The sequence below is a fragment of the Podarcis liolepis genome, assembly GCF_965112155.1.
Source record: "Podarcis liolepis genome assembly, chromosome: 12".
In the NCBI taxonomy this organism is placed as follows: Eukaryota; Metazoa; Chordata; class Lepidosauria; order Squamata; family Lacertidae; genus Podarcis; species Podarcis liolepis.
Genome location: NC_139563.1, coordinates 2,627,278 through 2,646,886, shown reverse-complemented (window position 1 = coordinate 2,646,886; position 19,609 = coordinate 2,627,278). Strand labels below are relative to the sequence as shown.

At 46.6% G+C, this 19,609-nt stretch overlaps 1 protein-coding gene across 1 annotated transcript in view; it reads right to left on the bottom strand.

The window, feature by feature from the left end:
• The window catches only part of LOC310689305 (verrucotoxin subunit beta-like), a 78,480-nt gene that overhangs the window by 954 nt on the left and 57,917 nt on the right, over nucleotides 1–19,609 (bottom strand). Inside the window, exons 2-3 of the mRNA XM_083466860.1 lie at nucleotides 4,859–4,991; nucleotides 307–2,759 (exon numbers count right to left, since the gene is read on the bottom strand). Coding sequence (XP_083322986.1) covers nucleotides 589–2,759; nucleotides 4,859–4,955 — 2,268 coding nt within the window. The 5' untranslated portion in view covers nucleotides 4,956–4,991 and the 3' untranslated portion in view covers nucleotides 307–588. The remainder of the gene's footprint in view (nucleotides 1–306; nucleotides 2,760–4,858; nucleotides 4,992–19,609) is intronic.

Sequence of the window (19,609 nt, the reverse complement as noted above, 5' to 3'; positions counted from 1 at the left end):
ACATGTACTGCTCTCAAGCCAGTTGTCCCCCATCTTGTATTTGTGCCTCTCATTTTTTTTGCTCAAGTGCAATACTTTACATTTCTCCCTGCTAAAATTCATCTTGTTTGTTTTTGCCCAGTTCTCTAATCTGTCAAGGTCGTTTTGAAGTGTGATCCTGTCCTCTGGGGTGTTAGCCACCCCTCCCAGTTTGGTGTCATCTGCAAATTTGATCAGGATGCCCTTGAGTCCATCATCCAAGTCGTTGATAAAGATGTTGAATAAGACTGGGCCCAAGACAGAACCCTGTGGCACCCCACTAGTCACTCTTAGCGCTAAATCACAACAAATGGCATTCCACAGAAAACCTGATTGCTGTTAGTTCTGATTCAGCACTAAAGATCAAGTTTCCCCGAGCGAAACTGGCTGGGCAAATGAAGATGTGGATAAGGTCACCTCACGACAGCTACAAATGTTTCCGCAGCCACCTTCACCCAAATACGCACAGAGAGCAAGAGACTCTGGTCTGAATTACACTCACAGAACCTGAGCTCTCTACTGATAGCCAAAAGCAAAGAAAGGGTGCCTGAAAAGCTATACACGACCCCCTTATTTAAGCCAGTTTACAACAGATGCCATCCATTTCCTAATTTTGCCTGATGCAGAGGACTTTTTCTCTTCAATTTGATCATACAGCTTCTGCTCTCCTCTGTCTTGGAGGTATTGACAAGCTGCTCTGCTCTCGTCTCCTTCGAATGATGTGGAAACCTCAATCTCTTTGCTGGGCTCACTCTCAGCCCCACCGGCACACATGGCTGAGACTCTGAATCTGTAGGGTGTCTGGGGCTTCAGACCATCAATCTCACAGAACTCTGTTTTCTTCCCTGTTCTTTTTTCAGCCCATTCATCTTTGTCCTTGCTTTTTGCCTCTCCAGCCTCTTCACTGTAATCCACTTTGTATTCCTTTATAACAGCTCCCTGACCAATGACCTTTGGGCTCTCCCAGGCTATACTGATTTTGGAAGACTCTGCAATTATCCCTCTCAGTTTCCCAGGAGGGCTGGTAGGAAGTGTCTGTACAGATTTACTCACGTTGCTGGTCTCACTAAGTCCTGGTTTGCTCCTAGCACTGTATCGAAACTGGTATTCTGTGTTTGCGCTCAACCCTCTCACTTGGAATGTCTCCTGACTGTCGTCAGTATTCACAATCTTCCAAATTTCTTCTCCTGCCATCTTGTACTCTACTTGATAGCTAGAGATTGAAGCCCTCCCATACTCAGCTGGTTGAAATGTCAGCTGCACACTCTCATGTCCAATTTGGCCAACCAGGGGAGGGAGAGGTTTTGAGGGCAGCTCAAAGTTGCTGTTGACCATCTCCCCATCTTCATAGAGGTAAATGGAAGCACCTGGGTTGTTCTGATCTGGGACAGAAGCCACAAGGAACCGGGTCTTCCCATTGGACTCATTGACTTGGGCAAAATCAACAATGGACGTGGCAGCTTTCCGAGCTTTTCTCTGTATGTCTTTTTGCTCAAACCAAGCATTCCAGTCCTCCGGTGCATTCTGGACTCCTGTAGGATCTGCTGATCGTTTCTGAAGAAAGTGTTGTAAGCTGGTTAAAAATGGTTCCTTATCATGTAAAGAGGTGAATGTAAATGAGACAACAAATTCATTTTGGTGGTTAAGCACTACCTCTTGCAGTTTATTCTGGGAGGAGATGATTTCTATCCCACTCAGGATATCAAGGTAAGACTTGACCATATTTATCTCTTGTTCCTTGGTGTCCAAAAATTCATTGAGTCTTTGGTCATTAAAGGGTGAGTGATTTATGGATGTTAAGATGTCCGCCAAAACTCTTTCCTCTTTCTCCCCTCCCCGGATCAAAGGCAAGATTTCTGCCAGGTGTTTCTGGAAAGTCTGCCTGTGCTGCTTGCACAGATCCTGGAATCTCTTGATTTTCTTCTTTAATTCTGGGAAGTTTTCAGCAGCAGGATTCATAGCCAGATCATTACATCGCATGCTGATTTCATTCAGATTCTCCAAGACAGTTTGAGCATCAAAGATCAGTGCTAAGCTGATCTCACGCACCATCTTAGCTGCTCTGGAATCTAGCTTGGTCAATGGGTACAGCCAAACTCTGACAGGCACAGCCTTCTCTCCATCCTCCCCGAGCTTTTGGGGCAGATCACTGTAGACTTTCATGGCATCTTGGAAAGTCACCGGATTACTTTCCAAAGAAAAATCTCCATAGAACTTGCAGCTGAAATTCTCCGTTTGGGCTTTTTCCTTCTCCTCCATCTTGATAGATGCTTCCCCATTGACAAAGACTTTAATCAAGTTGATTGCAGCGTGGAGGCTTCCTTGTATATCTTGCACAGACTCAGAAGAAGAGACATTTCGGTCAAACAGAAAGAAAGCCTGGGCTCCATACAAGATGGCAGTGACAACATGGGTGGCTGTGCCATGCTCAAAAACAGCTGGATAAGTGATATTTCGGATTCCCAAATGGCTCATGGTCAGCTGTGAATACTTGGTGGTAGCTTTGTATTGCAGAGTGACTCTGGCCTGTTTCATGGACTTCTTGGTGTCTTGAAGGAATTTGCCTGATCCACCCACTTCAACCAATCCCCCCAAAAAACTGGCCTTGAGTGATGGTGAGACATTGAGGGCAGAGGCCTTATCATCGATGGAGTCAGATGCAATGATTTCATATTCAGCCTTGGGTTGAGGTTTGATACACAAGTCCTTCTGAAGCGAGTCGTGGTCCCAAAGGGTGATTCCTGGGATAAAGCAGAGAAATATGCAAGGCTTGAGTATGTTCACAGAAATGTAGAGCACAATTAGCCTAATGCCTAAGGGTGTACAGAAAAACAAGGAGATAAAATAGACCTATCATTGCCCACAATGTCTGCACTCATGAATTTTGTCCCACTGTCATCCCCAACGAAAGAGGTTTGTGCAGTTTTGGAAGGAACTCACAAGCACATATTTTACAGGTCTGACAGCCTAAATTTCCACACTTTGCTTTGCTACATATTTTGTGATTTTAAATCTGCTGGAGTTCTCTCACCAAAATAGTGTCGTCCCCCCACCCGGCATTGAAAAAGACCACATCTTTGGTAAATTAATAATGGTTTACTTAAAAACTTTCCAAAGGTCAGATTCATGTCCATACAGCAGTCAGAAAACACAGGGAGTAAAACTTGGCTTAGTTACTGTCAGGGAACTGCCATCAGCTCAGAGGCGAGAGCTGGAAGAGCAGCTGTGTTACAGGGAGCCTCCAAAGATCGTGAATAGCAGCTCTTCATGCCTCCAGTGGGGAAGAGATGCAGGGCTCGGAGGATGCTAGAGCAGTGTTTCCCAACCGGTGTTCCGCGGCACACTAGTGTGCCGTGAGACACCGGCTGGTGTGCCGTGGGAGGGAGGCGGGCGAGTCGGGCGGCGAGAGGCGGCGGCGGCGAGGATCCGCGTCGAGCCGGGGGCGGCTCCGCGGTGCTGGTGCCAAGCGGCGGGGCAGCGCGCGCAAAAGGGAGGAGCGCCGTCCCTCAGTCCCTCGCTCTGCTGCCTCCTCCCACCCCGGCAAGGGGAAGGGAAAAAACTTTCACTTTTGTGCGTCCCTCCCGGCGTGACGCTGCGCGCTGACGTCACGGGGCGGGGCTTTAATGGTGGTGTGCCGCGAGATTTTTTTCCGGTAAACAGGTGTGCCGTTGCCCAAAAACGTTTGGGAAACACTGTGCTAGAGAGAGCCGCAACACCGAGCCTGAGCAAAGCGAGGGGGAGGAAGGTCTCCCTTTGCCCACGCCCTCTCTGCGCAGTCGGTTTAAGTGCAGAGAGGGGAGGCGTAGGATGGGGTTCAAAAGACTGCTCTGCTGGGGAAAGTTTAAGGACCGCCCACTCCCAGATGCTGCTAGCGACTGAGTAGACATTCAATTGAGATGCTCTGCACCCTGAATGTTTTGGATAGATAATAAAGCTTTGAAAAGACCAGTGGGAGTCTTGCCTGTTCGTTCTTGAGCAACCACGCCGGCACACATAACAGTTACAGTGGTGAAAGTTGTTAAATTATTGGTACAGGAACACCACAATAGATTACAGTCCCTCCAGGTGTCCCTATTTTCCAGGGACAGTCTCAGATTTACAGAAGCCACCCCCGTTTCTGATTTGATCCCTGAATGTTCTGCTTTCCCTTGGGCTTAGGACATCCCTATTTTTATCAGAGAAATGTTGGAGGGTGTGGAGTTATGTGACCACCTGAGCAAAGGAGAAAAGTAACTAGACAACCTATAGAAGACATCTGAAGGCAGCCCTGTATAGGGAAGTTTTTTATGTTTAATGTGGTATTTTTCAAGAAAAAAAGATGCCAGAACTCTCCATGAATGCTTCCCTCGTTCTCTTATAATGCAATGGTGCCCACCTGAGAGGTGCCGGAACTGAGTTCTGGCAGGTTCTGGCTGAAAAAAAGTCCTGTTTTTTTACCTACAGTAGTAATTGTGGAAAGATGTATTCTTAATGGTCTGCATAAGCCTGGTGGAGTAGAAAGGTTTTCGGCAAGCTTTAAAAAAATGAAACAGAACACACCTGCTGAATCTTTATTGACAGATGTTGATGGTGATGATTTGGGCCAAGACGATGCCAGCAAGGTTAAGGAGCAAAGACGCTATCACAGGCAAGAAGACTTCTTTTTATTAAGTGGAAGTCTTGTCCAAATGAAGAGAACATAAAGGAACACAAACGTTGGCAAAAGAAGACAGTAAGGGATGTTGAAAATGAATTTGAGGAGCACGTTTAGCACTGAAACTGCACTGTTTGGGCCGACTGCTAATCCTGATATGAGTAATTTTTGCTTTTCAGCATAAACTCTTCCTTGCACCAGCTCTACCTGGGATGAGGGCATCTTTACGACAGTCGTACAGCATCCCCAGCTGGAATGGGCGGCCCAGGGCTGGTATTTTAACCGGGTTGTCTGATCTGTCCATGGCTCAGGTCCAGGTTGCTCTCCTGCCTTCACCTTCCTGCAAGAAAGAAGAGGTGTGAAGGACTCTGGAAAGATTATTCGGCATGCAAAGCGTGTGGGGAAAAGAGGAAGGCCAAAAAAGGGGGGGGGGAGGTAATGTCTCATCGGGGGTGGGGGGGATTAGACGTTTGTATGCAGTAGTTGCACATGTAGAAGGTAGCTTGTGCAACTGATCATTTTCTTGCTTCCCTCCCATCCACAGCCCCCTGTAGCAGCTGAAAACTCTATCCTGTGATCCCTGAACAAAGGGGACTGTGTCACACAGAATTGCAGTGGGAGGGGAAATCACCCTGAAACTGGGCAAAGGGATCATGTGCCAATGGGGGCTCTGCTTGGACAGGATTCCTAGGCCAAGCTTACAAGACAAGCCTGCTCATGTTTGCTCCTATTTCTTTCCCTTTTCGTAGAAATTTCAATATCCAAGGAGGGCTTCCTTCAGAGTAGTATCCTTACCCCACATTCAAGGAGACCAGGACCACACCTGATGGGGCATTAGGTGCCTCCAGCACCCAGCTGTTCATCCCACCACAGAGATGCCTGTGATATTCTAAAAGGGAAGGTCATCCTAACCACCTTCCAGCTTGTTAACCCCCTTCTTAAATTGTGGTGCCCAGAACTGGACACAGTATTCCAGGTGAGGTCTGACCAAGGCAAAAGAGAGTGGGACTATTACTTTCCTTCATCTGGACTCTAGACTTCTGTTGATGCAGCCTAGGATTGCATTAGGTTTGTGTGTTTTTTACTGCTGCATCTCACTGTTGGCTCATTTTTAGCTTGTGGTCTACTAAGACCCCTGGATCCTTTCTACATATTCTGCCAGCAAGCCAGGTGTCTCCATCTTATATTTGTGCATCTGTTTATTACTTCTAAGTGCAGAAACTGACATTTTATCCCCATTGAAATCAGTGTTGTTAGTCTTGCCCCAGTTCTTTAGTCTGTTACAGTCATATTGAATATTGATTCTCTCTTCTTCAGTGTTAACTACCCTTCCCAGTTCAGAGTCATCTGCATATTGGGTGAGCAGCCCTTTCTGTCCAATCAACAAACCCAAACCCTGGTTAAGTGCCAAGACTTTGCCTCTGCTCACAAAATCTGCTAAGGAGATTTCAAGTTTGCTGCCTTTAGCTGCAATCACGATAAACGTCTACATGTTCAATGTATGCCCTGCTGTCTTGTATTTATTCTATATTAACCTTGCTTATGATCGACATTTTTGTATTCACTCTTAGGAAGTTTGATTCTTGCTAGATTAGAAAAATAAACATTAATGCCTACTCTCATCACCTCAGTTAAACAGAGTTCAAGGCAGTACACATTTCAGCAGCACAACAGATCTGCCAAGGAAATGGGTTCTGCAATTTGCCACCTGCTCTCAGCCTCTCTTCCTGGGCAGCAGACCTTTCATTCAATCACTTTGCAAGGAGGGAAGATTCCTCCTATACAGAGTGGGAAAAGCCAAAGGTGTGAGATAGCAGAAGTGGAGCTGGAGCTGAGTTCCACCTACGCTCTGATTGTGCTTGCAGAAAGTGGGCAGGGTGCTAACCCTTTGAAGATCCCTCAGTTTCTCTTGACACCCCCAGCTTTCCCCCAAGATGAGGCCAAAGGAAAGGTAGGGCAGAGAGGGAGAGAAAGAGATCTGATGCAGGTCTCCCCCAAATTGCGAGGATTAAGAGCAATCTCACACATGTGGCAGTCTTAAAATAGGAGAAAGGGGCAGAGAGCAGAGAAGAATAAACAATGGGGGATGCCATCAGTGACTGAAGTACTTTCCCATTAATTGATGGAGACTGGCAAAACAAACCAAGGGAACACACAGAAATGTCCAGGATGCAATAGTCCAGATGGTCCACAGCCGCCTGCCCCCTCCCTCCTGCAAGGAAGCAACTGGCAGCAGCAGAGGAGCTCAGCATCTTAGGAGTCAGGGCAGGGGTCCCCCTAGTCCCTCCCCAGATCCCGGGAGAGCCTTGCGCTGCAGCCTTCATTCCTTTGCTCCAAGTCTGGGCCATATCAGGATGGATTTGTGGCCTTTCCAAAGAGCCAGAGAGCAGGAGGCGAGGGCATCACCAGCGCAAGATGCCCGTCACCAAGTCCCCTCTGCAATATGCCAGCTGGAACGGTTTGCAGCAGCCGTGCAAAAGAAGCCTTTGACAACAAAAGAAGATGCGACAACTTCTAATGTGCAAACGCATCTTGCTAGAAACGTGGAAATTGGATGACTCTCCCTTTGCCCACAAGTGGCTCTCTTGCTTGAGTGATCTCAGGGGAACAGAACGACTTGCGTTTGTCATCTCTTAAAGCACAAGTCTGTTTCAGGCACAGAAGCCACTTCTCCTCTTATCTATTCAGGAATGACAAAGTGCAAGGGGAAGAACCTCGCGCCTCCCCAGCACCAAGCTGTGGGTCCGAGGGAAGTGTGGGGTTCCTCTGGCTCTCGGGTGCTTCTGCAAGCCCCACAGAAGACTCAATGGGGCGAGCAGAGTCGTCTCCGCTTGGCAATTCTCTTTTGGTGAATGAGAAACAAGTCAGAGAAGCAAGTCTGAGAAAGGGCTCTGGGCTGCTAGCCAGAAATATTTGGTGGCACTGCAGGGTGAGAGGGGGGCTGGATTCGCCCCTCCCCGTTTTATTCCCCTCTGAACCGAGTCCCTGGTCCACACGAGAGAGAGAGAGAGAGAGAGAGAGAGAGAGAGAGAGAGAGAGAGAGAGAGAGAATAACGCCCGTCAAGCGCAGCTGCTCTCTGACAACGCGGAGAAGAAGGTGCGCTTCTCTTTCTGCGTTTGGGAACCCCAGACGTCGCCTTGCGCAGAGTGGGGCCCTCGCTCCGTCTCGCGCAATGTCGCCTGCACTGACTGGCAGGCGCTTCCCAGGCCCAAGTCTCTCCCCCAGCCCCACCTGGAGAGGCCGGGGGTCAAACCTCGGACCTTCTTCATGCAGGGCAGCTGAGCTGATTCTCCCTCCTGGCGAAAGACTCCCTTGCTCCGAGTTTGAGCGCAGATGGGCTGGAGAGAACAGAGGAGGGAAGGGGGAGAGTTCACTTTGACCGGCAAACAGAGGTCTTAATCCCTGAATTCAGTGATTTGGGAAGAGATGCCAACGAAGGATTGATTTTTCAGAGGGACCCTTTCTCTTTCCTCTGCCTCTCCTTTCTCCATCCAATTCAATGGAGAGATTTCTTTCTTGCAGGGAGAATCTGTGTGCCGAAAAATCCCTGGTGTGGGGCAGAAGAAGTCATTTCCATTCCTCCCCCCTACTGATTTTTTTCTTTGTATTTTTGTACCAAACTACCCCCCCCTCCCCATGGCAAAGGAAACAGTACAGCTCTAATTCTGGGCTTTGTCAGTCTCCATGTCTGTAAATTTCAGCCAATTCTGGCGGGGGGCGGAGGGGGAAAGAACATGTTCTTTTACAAATAAACTTTAAAACCCCTAGAAGGATGTTCCTGCAGATTGTCAGGCTCCTTTAACTGCCCATTTAATCAAAGGGAAAAGATTCATGATTATACACGCAAGCCAAAGTTTTGCTTCCGAGAGCTCTAACTCTGTATCAAGCAACAGGTCAAACAAAGCGGACCTTGAGCATCTCTGAGGCAGGTTGAGATACAGAAGACTTAAAGTCAGACCTTGTGGCTGCTGCTCCCTGCTCCCAAATACCAACCTGTGGTCCGTCTGAGGCGTGGGTCTCCCTCCGCGTGCGTCTCCCTCCGTGTGGGTCTTTCTCTGTGCGGGTCTCCCTCCGTGTGGGTCTCCCTCCGTGTGGGTCTCCTCCTCCTGCTGCTGCTGCTCTTGGCTGCTTCTCCAAGAACTGCAGGAGACCAAATGCAGCTCCTCTGAAATTGTCCTCCCAGAGGGCAGTTTTGTCCTCTCCTGTAACCAATAGAAGGAGGTGGACGTGGAGACGCTCCTTCAGGTAACAGGACCGAGGCCAATTAGGGCTTTAAAGGTCAGCACCAACACTTTGAGTTGTGCTCAGAAATGTACAGTGGTACCTCAGGTCAAGTACTTAATTCGTTTCGGATGTCCGTACTTAACCTGAAACTGTTGTTAACCTGAAGCACCACTTTAGCTAATGGGGCCTCCTGCTGCTGCCACTGCAGCGCCGTGCGATTTCTGTTCTCATCCTGAAGCAAAGTTCTTAACCTGAAGCACTATTTCTGGGTTAGTGGAGTCTGTAACCTCAAGTGTATGTAACCTGAAGCGTATGTAACCCGAGGTACCACTGTACTGGGATGTCTGGCTCCTCTTTTTTAAATATGCAGTGGTACCTCTGGTTACGTACTTATTTCATTCCGGAGGTCCGTTCTTAACCTGAAGCTGTTCTTAACCTGAAGCACCACTTTAGCTAATGGGGTCTCCTGCTGCTGCCGCGCCGCCGCCACGCGATTTCTGTTCTCATCCTGAAGCAAAGTTCTTAACCTGAGGTATTATTTCTGGGTTAGCGGAGTCTGTAACCTGAAGCGTCTGTAACCCAAGGTACTACTGTACCAGAACCCACAAATAATATGGAAGTTGAGCCTGGTCTGTATCTGAACGGAGTGCTGCTTGAAGCAACTTGGAACAGCTTCCTGAGCACCACCTGACGGTGACTTCTCCTCCTCAGATATTTGCCTATTTCTGGATTGCTTTAGATCAGGAGGCCAGCACTGGGATTAGGAGACCAGCATTTGATCTGCCTTGAAAACGAAAGCAGGTTTCTGCCAGCCCAGAAATAGCTGGACCAAGGCATTCTGCCACTGACTATAACAGCACCTGGTTTACGGGAAAAGCCTTGGGGTGGGCAGAGAGAAAGGAGGTTTGCTGGTGCTGCAGAAATAGTGCGGAGGCTCGCAATTTCTACCCTCCAATGACAGAAGAGAATTGAGGCCTTTGGGGTTGCCACACCCCACCCTCAGCCAATCAGCACCCCAAGGTCCCTCTCCCATGCCCCAGCCCCCACAACTCACCTCACTTCATATCTGAAAATATTTACCTTATTTCTCCAAAAATATTATTATTATTGCTATTATAATTATCCTCTGCTGAAGCCATATACCATTGCAAAGAAAGAAAGAAAGAAAGAAAGAAAGAAAGAAAGAAAGAAAGAAGAAAGAAAGAAAGAAAGAAAGAAAGAAAGAAAGAAAGAAAGAAAGAGGGAGAGCAGACCAGGCAGGGCCCAGGATGGTGCCAACCCTGATTATTTTGTGAGTTTCATTAGTTCTCTCCTGGACTCCTTTGGCAGGTAAAAGGTAAAAAGGTAAAGGGACCCCTGACTATTAGGTCCAGTCGTGACCGACTCTGGGGTTGCAGTGCTCATCTCGCTTTCTTGGCCTAGGGAGCCAGCGTCCAGTTTCCGGGTCATGTGGCCAGCATGACTAAGCCGCTTCTGGCAAACCAGAGCAGCACACGGAAGCGCCGTTTACCTTCCCGCCAGAGCAGCACCTACCGTATTTTTCACTCTATAAGATGCACCAGACACAAGACGCACCTAGTTTTTGAAGGAGGAAAACAAGAAAAAAAATATTCTGAATCTCAGAAGCCAGAACAGCAAGAGGGATCGCTGCGCAGTAAAAGCAGCAATCCCTCTTGCTGTTCTGGCTTCTGGGATAGCTGCGCAGCCTGCATTCGCTCCATAAGACGCACACACATTTCCCCTTACTTTTTAGTTGGGGAGAGTGAGTCTTATAGAGCAAAAAATATGGTATTTATCTACTTGCACTTTGACGTGCTTTCGAACTGCTAGGTGGGCAGGAGCTGGGACCGAGCAACGAGAGCTCACCCCATGGCGGGGATTCGAACCACAGACCTTCTGATCGGCAAGTCCTAGGCTCTGTGGTTTAACCCACAACGCCACCCACATCCCTCCTTTAGCAGGTGGTGGCCCCTAATTCATTGCATTGTTGTTTTACTATGGAGTGAACAGAGGGCAGAGTCCCCTTCATCTTGCATATCTGCAGACCTGCAGGGGTTCAATACAGCTGGACCAAATCTTAAACAAAAACCAGTAATGGTCTGGTTGAAATAGCTTCCTTTGAGAAACACCATGATATGTTGTACTTCATTTGGGGGGGCAAAACAAATTACTTCTCTTGAAGTCAGGGAGGTCTTGTTCCAGTGGCATTCGGTTAGGTCTGGGATTTTTAAAATTTTCTCTGCGATATGTGACATAGCTTAATTGGCGGAGCCATACGGACTGCTATAGCAGATAGAATAACTGAAGAACAAATTTTGAAGGCGAAATTGTGCTGTGTCCTGCTTTCGGCTTCTGGCCTGCTGGTCTTCCACTGCCTCCCACAGTTTGGTCAGACTCATGTTTATAGCTTTGAGAACACTGTCCCACCATCTCGTCCTCTGTCGTCCCCTTCTTCTTGTGCCCTCCATCTTTCCCAACATCAGGGGCTTTACCAGGGAGTCTTCTCTTCTCATGAGGTGGCCAAAGTCTTTGAGCCTCAGCTTCAGGATCTGTCCTTCCAGTGAGCACTCAGGGCTGATTTCCTTCAGAATGGAGAGGTTTGATCTTCTTGCAGTCCATGGGACTCTCAAGAGTCTCCTCCAGCACCAGAATTCAAAAGCATCCATTCTTCGGCGATCAGCCTTCTTTATGGCCCAGCTCTCACTTCCATACATCACTACTGGGAAAATATATATATATATATATATATATATATATATATATATATATATATATATATATGCTTTCGTAGATTTTCACGGGTATATGAATGCAGGTTTTGGTGTCTTCGGGTGTCTTCCCGTGTAAGAGTTGGGGTGTCTAGGCGACGTTTCGACGAGGTCTCACTCGTCATCTTCAGGCTGGTGCTTTCGGCTTCTTGTTACTGGAACAGAGCAGGATCTCAGTGTTTGAGTTCCTATAAATACTGTTGAGGGGGTGTGGTGTGTAGCCTCCAACGTTCTGGGCAGAGAGGAAGTTCCCAGGTTAGTGTGCCTTTTCTTCTTTTGTTCCTTAATTACTTGAGGGATATCTTGAGTGATTTCTTGAGTGATATTCTGAGTACCACTTAGGTGGGTCATTAAGTGTGGATTAGTTGCTAAAGCTTTCGTGTCTTGACCTCTTGAGCTTGTGAAGAGTTTTTCTGAGAAGATGGCTGTACTGCACTTAGTTGTGCTCTGGCTTGGCTTCGTGTATAGGGGCGAGCTGTGGTTTTGTGCCCTGTGCCCGCCAGATCTGTGTCGGGATTGCAGGGGGGTGCAGCATCTGGAGGTGCCACTATGGTTTGGCTACTGGATGGTGTCTGTAATTTATCTGTGGAGAGGGTCTGGGTTTGGGTCTGGTGTGGTTGATTGGTGATGGCGTTCTGTGTGCCTCTGGTTCTGGTGTCGGTTTTTGTGGGGAGGGCTAATTTCCAGATGTCTGGCAGGCGGGACGTGTCGTCACGCTTGTTCATGTTGTGAGGGTGTTTCTCTATCTCGATGGCTTCCATGATTATTCTCTTGTGGTGATGTTCCATGTTAAAGAGCAATTTGGAATCTGCAAAATTAATTTCGTGTCCTGTTTCTTTCATGTGTTGGAAAAGAGAGGAAGTTTTTTCTTCTTTTTTGACGGCATTCTTGTGTTCTGCGATACGTGCATTTATTCGTCTGTTTGTTTGTCCAATGTACGTGGCTGGGCAGACTTTGCAGGGTATTTCATAGACCCCTTGGTTTTCCAACTGGATTTTATCTTTGGGGTTTCTGAGGATATTGGCTATTTTTTGGTTGGTGCAAAAGGCTGTTTTGATATTGTGTTTATGGAGGATTTTGCTAATTTTATCTGTAGTGCCCTTGATATAAGGAAGGAGGGCCATGCCATTGTTTTCTTCTGTGTCTTGGTTTTTGGGGGGTGTTTCTTTTTGGATTAGCTTCGTAACCCTATTTTGCTGGTATCCATTGGCGATTAACACATTTGAGAGATTCTGTAACTCAGTTGTCAAGTGGTCTTTGTCAGCCAGGCGTTTGGTTCTGGAGATGAGAGTCTTGGCTACGGAGTTTATTTGTGCAGGGTGGTGGTGTGATTGTGCATGTAAGTAGCGGTTGGTGTGTGTTTTTTTCCGGTAGATAGTGTGTCCTAGGGAGCCATCAGGTTTTTTGTAGAACGCCACACAGAACGCCATCACCAATCAACCACACCAGACCCAAACCCAGACCCTCTCCACAGATAAATTACAGACACCATCCAGTAGCCAAACCATAGTGGCACCTCCAGATGCTGCACCCCCCTGCAATCCCGACACAGATCTGGCGGGCACAGGGCACAAAACCACAGCTCGCCCCTATACACGAAGCCAAGCCAGAGCACAACTAAGTGCAGTACAGCCATCTTCTCAGAAAAACTCTTCACAAGCTCAAGAGGTCAAGACACGAAAGCCTTAGCAACTAATCCACACTTAATGACCCACCTAAGTGGTACTCAGAATATCACTCAAGAAATCACTCAAGATATCCCTCAAGTAATTAAGGAACAAAAGAAGAAAAGGCACACTAACCTGGGAACTTCCTCTCTGCCCAGAACGTTGGAGGCTACACACCACACCCCCTCAACAGTATTTATAGGAACTCAAACACTGAGATCCTGCTCTGTTCCAGTAACAAGAAGCCGAAAGCACCAGCCTGAAGATGACGAGTGAGACCTCGTCGAAACGTCGCCTAGACACCCCAACTCTTACACGGGAAGACACCCGAAGACACCAAAACCTGCATTCATATACCCGTGAAAATCTACGAAAGCAAATATCTCACCTCTACGGGGAGGAAACCTTCCAGCTGACAAGAACCTACGAGAAACTAGAAATCCGAAGAGCCACCATCTTATGTGATCTCTTGTTCCTACGCAACTGCCGAGACAACAACTTAATTCCCACATGCTTCCAACTTAAATTCCACTCTAAAACCCCAGCTACCGAAAGGATCCTGAAACGAACTGAACTATCCCTAATCAGAAACGAAATACATAAGAAAAGATACCTACTAAACCAAACCAACAAAGATCTGCTCACTCTTCACCTCAAACTCTGTAACAAAATCCACCCTGCACTCTGGGACAAATGCAAACAACTAGCCGTCTGGAGAGCTGAAACTGAGACCTCACATAAGACAGACAGACACACCAACAAACTCCACAAACTAGAGAAACGCCAGAAGCCCAGCCACCCTCCACAACAACCCATGAAACATACAGTTCATAACATATCAGACAGGATCCTCACCTCAACTGAAACCAAAGTACTCTCCAAAGGTTTCAACTTTGCAGTCGCCCCGAGACGCATCCCCACGGAAAACATCATATGCGGAGTCGAAGCTAGCCTAACCAAAATCAACCCAGATGAAGCCAATAAAATCAGACTTGAAGTCACCAACATCCTCTGCTCCAGCAAACCACCCAGAAGCAATTTACACAAAGAAGAACAGAAAGCACTCACCAACCTGAGGAAAGACAACAACATAATCATTCTCCCAGCAGACAAAGGTAATGCCACTGTTGTGATGAACACATCGGACTACCAAGCAAAACTATCAAATCTACTACAAGACCCTACCTACCAACCTATAAAAACAGATCCCACCACCTATCTGGAAAAAACCACCAAATCCAAAATAAAAGCCTCTCCTATCAGTGAAGAAATCCAGCTAAGAATCATCCCCAGAGAAAAATCATCCAGATGCCCCAAACTCTACGGTCTCCCCAAGATACACAAAGAAGGAACACCACTCAGACCAATAGTCAGCTCCATAGGCTCACCTCTACAAAATCTCGCTAAATTTCTCGCTAAGCAACTTCAGCCCTATGCGGAATCCATCGCTTCACACGTTACTAACTCCTTCCAGTTCATAGAAACAATAAAGAAGCAAAACCTACATCCCGATGACCTACTTGTGAGCTTCGATGTTGTATCTCTCTTCACACAAGTGCCCATTAATGAAGCCTTGACAGCCATTCAAAACAAATACAATCCCCCCGAATACATCCTGGACCTGACCAACCACTGCCTAACCAACACGTACTTCATCCACAACGGACAAAGATACAAACAGATAGAAGGAGCACCTGTGGGATCACCCCTCTCACCGGTCATCGCAAATTTGTACATGGAACACTTTGAAACCAATGCTTTAGACAAGTCAGAACACAAACCCAAACTTTGGCTCAGATATGTTGACGACACCTTTGTAATTTGGCCACACGGGAAAGAAAAACTAGATAGCTTCCTCACACATCTCAACAGCCTACACCCCAAAATACAATTCACTATGGAAATAGAAGCCAACAACCAACTTCCCTTCCTTGACGTCCTAATCTACAAAAAACCTGATGGCTCCCTAGGACACACTATCTACCGGAAAAAAACACACACCAACCGCTACTTACATGCACAATCACACCACCACCCTGCACAAATAAACTCCGTAGCCAAGACTCTCATCTCCAGAACCAAACGCCTGGCTGACAAAGACCACTTGACAACTGAGTTACAGAATCTCTCAAATGTGTTAATCGCCAATGGATACCAGCAAAATAGGGTTACGAAGCTAATCCAAAAAGAAACACCCCCCAAAAACCAAGACACAGAAGAAAACAATGGCATGGCCCTCCTTCCTTATATCAAGGGCACTACAGATAAAATTAGCAAAATCCTCCATAAACACAATATCAAAACAGCCTTTTGCACCAACCAAAAAATAGCCAATATCCTCAGAAACCCCAAAGATAAAATCCAGTTGGAAAACCAAGGGGTCTATGAAATACCCTGCAAAGTCTGCCCAGCCACGTACATTGGACAAACAAACAGACGAATAAATGCACGTATCGCAGAACACAAGAATGCCGTCAAAAAAGAAGAAAAAACTTCCTCTCTTTTCCAACACATGAAAGAAACAGGACACGAAATTAATTTTGCAGATTCCAAATTGCTCTTTAACATGGAACATCACCACAAGAGAATAATCATGGAAGCCATCGAGATAGAGAAACACCCTCACAACATGAACAAGCGTGACGACACGTCCCGCCTGCCAGACATCTGGAAATTAGCCCTCCCCACAAAAACCGACACCAGAACCAGAGGCACACAGAACGCCATCACCAATCAACCACACCAGACCCAAACCCAGACCCTCTCCACAGATAAATTACAGACACCATCCAGTAGCCAAACCATAGTGGCACCTCCAGATGCTGCACCCCCCTGCAATCCCGACACAGATCTGGCGGGCACAGGGCACAAAACCACAGCTCGCCCCTATACACGAAGCCAAGCCAGAGCACAACTAAGTGCAGTACAGCCATCTTCTCAGAAAAACTCTTCACAAGCTCAAGAGGTCAAGACACGAAAGCTTTAGCAACTAATCCACACTTAATGACCCACCTAAGTGGTACTCAGAATATCACTCAAGAAATCACTCAAGATATCCCTCAAGTAATTAAGGAACAAAAGAAGAAAAGGCACACTAACCTGGGAACTTCCTCTCTGCCCAGAACGTTGGAGGCTACACACCACACCCCCTCAACAGTATTTATAGGAACTCAAACACTGAGATCCTGCTCTGTTCCAGTAACAAGAAGCCGAAAGCACCAGCCTGAAGATGACGAGTGAGACCTCGTCGAAACGTCGCCTAGACACCCCAACTCTTACACGGGAAGACACCCGAAGACACCAAAACCTGCATATATATATATATATATATATATATATACACCCGAAGACACCAAAACCTGCATTCCTGTACCCGTGAAAATCTACGAAAGCAAATGTATATATATGTATATATATATATATGTATATGTAAATAATAAAACAAAAATAATAATAGTTGATGTTGATGATTCTTCTAACAATGCTTCCATTGACCTATGACTGGAAGAATTGCAATAAAGCACCTAAAGCACTCTGGTTCCCAAGATTGACAAGATTTCTGCTCTCCCCCCCCCCCCATTTCTTCCCAATGCTTTTCCTGTAAACCCGCTTGTTTACCAGCACTGACAGACATTGGCAGCCGGTGTGTCTAACCATGCCAGAGGAAACCCAATCCATGGCAGAATTACTTTCGTTTTCTACTCAGATCAAATGTTTGACTCCTGGTGCTAATAAGTTCAGGAAAACAGACAAGAGAAGCAGCGCATAAGGCCGTCCCGGTCTGTATCCAAGTGAGGGAAGAGGGCAGCTGTGATTGCCAAAGAAGTAGTGTGTTGGCATGGGATTGTGAAGGGGGTGAGGGAATCTGGAACAATTCAGAGCTAGCTCACTTGCAAATAGGTTTAGGGTTGCAACTTAAGGGTGACAGATTAACTGGAAAGTATTTTCTGCAAGAAAACACCACTGCATATACCAAATTCTTACAAACTTTTAAGAGGATTTACAAAGTATTGTAATATTCAGCCTTGGAATATGTCAAGTAATTCAGGAAAAGGTGGGGAAGACGCGAGTGCTTGGATGAGTTAACTGCCCAAATTTTGTTGTTAAAAGTTAGAACAACCTGCAACACCAGCAGCTCTTGTTAAATGCCCTGATTTTAGTGGCAATCTTCCTGTTTTAGTTGCTGTTGACAGAGAGATTTAGGGATTTTGTTTATTTTGAATGGTAACCACCCTTTGCTCGTAGGAACTGGCTGGTTAGTTGTCATTAATGTGTAAATAACTCATATCATTTGCAGTGACAAGTATCTAGCGAGTGACTTGGTGGGAGCAAGAGAAATGTCTGCTTGTTTGGTTTCGGACTCTTCCATGGTAAGTATTAAGAAAGATGCCTGGAAAAGGCTCCCGTTTAGCCGATGGAAAGTATTTTCTGCAAGAAAACACCAGTGCATATACCAAATTCCTACAATCTTTTAAGAGGATTTACAAAATATTGTAGCTCTGTAGCTCGGTAGGCTTGTGCAGCTGCTGGTTGAAGCCCCCTGGGGGAGATGTCTCCAGATGTGAGCCAAGGGAATCCTCCTTAATGGGCTCGGGGTGGAGGACGCAGAATGGAAAGAAGCAGAAGTCCCAGCAAAGGAGGAAGGGATGCAAAAACTTACGGAATATGCAGAAATGGCAAAACTTACCGGAAGAATAAGAAATCAGGATAACAAACTTTTTATAACAGTTACAGATAGGTAGCCGTGTTGGTCTGCCATAGTCAAAATAAAATTTAAAAATTCCTTCCAGTAGCACCTTAAAGACCAACTAAGTTAGTTCTTGGTATGAGCTTTTGTGTGCATGCACACTTCTTCAGATACACACTTTTTATAAAAGAGTGGAAATGGATTACTGAATTTTTACAGATAAACAGTAAACAGATAAAAACATTAGCAGGATTACTGTAATGATTACTGTAAAAACCTGCAGTTTTATAAGAGTATATATTTACAGTAGATAAATAAATGAGCAAGTTAAATGAATTTGGATATGCAGAATATATTTCTGAAAAAAAATAATTTAAGGAACCACCGAAAGAGGGGGAAGGAAGTCAAAATTTGGAAATGTTAAATTGTTTGCAAAACAAATGAAATGTATAAATTTGAAAAATACAAATAGAAGACTAAAAATGAAAAAAGAAATGAATTCCATGCGATGTGCCAGAACATCACCAGCGTTGAGAGTCAACTCCCAATCTAGTCAGGTTTGATGCAGAGAATGGGAATTGCACCATCTTCTCCTTCACCCCAGGCAGCAAAATGTCTTGGGCCGCTCCTGCCTCTGAGGATGGGAGATGGTGGCTGCAGCTGAGGGCAGCAGGATGAGGAAGGGATGCACCTGGCCCAAGGGAGCACAGAGCCATGGACCGTCTCCCGGGCAAAGGAGGAGAGGACCTTGACCTTCAGCCGGTGGCTTTCCCAATGGGGACCTTTCACCAGCAGGCCATTTGGACAAAGGTGGACCTGTGGGCTTGGGCCCCACTGACCTTTCCTTTCCTAGGGTCCTGCCCCCACTGCCCCCAGTCCACCCCCAATTCTCTCTGCAGATTGACATCCTCATCATCTTTTAAAAAGTGATGGGGGGAGAGGCGTCAGCATGACTTAGCTAATGGGGTTCATGAAAAGCTCCAAAGCCATTTACAAGAATCAAATACAATCCTAAAAACGCGTAAGCATAATAAACATCTCCTAAAGGGGATCGAGGGGGCCCTGTGGGCGATGCCGAGCAACATCATGACGTCATGCGTGTGATGCTGTGTGAAGCTGCATGACATCATGCATGCGACATTGCTCAACACCTTGAATCTTCTGTCTTCTTTAGCGATCCCTCGTTGCCGAGTAAGATTGTCTTCCATAAACACAGTTTTAACAGTGACTTTGGAGGCCAATTCTGGATCCACACGTCCTTCCACACTGGGGACATTGGTTTCTGGGTGGGAGTTGATCACGGCGAGGGTTTGCCAATCGTGCCTTCCTCTTAGCACGTTTCTCCCTTGCGTCCTGAGTTCGAGCGTCTTCAAAGCCCCGGACACCTTTGGCAAAGGCTGTTCTCCAACTGGAGCGCTCACAGGCCAGTGTTTCCCAGTTGTCGGTGTTTATACTACATTTTTAAAGATTTGCCTTGAGCCTTTGAACCTCTTTTGTTGACCACCAGCATTACACTTTGTGAGAACACCCTGAATATTAGGAGACTCATCCCCCTCAGCCCCTGCCAGGCATCATTCTGTGCACTTCTCAGTCTAGTATGGTGCTGATGAT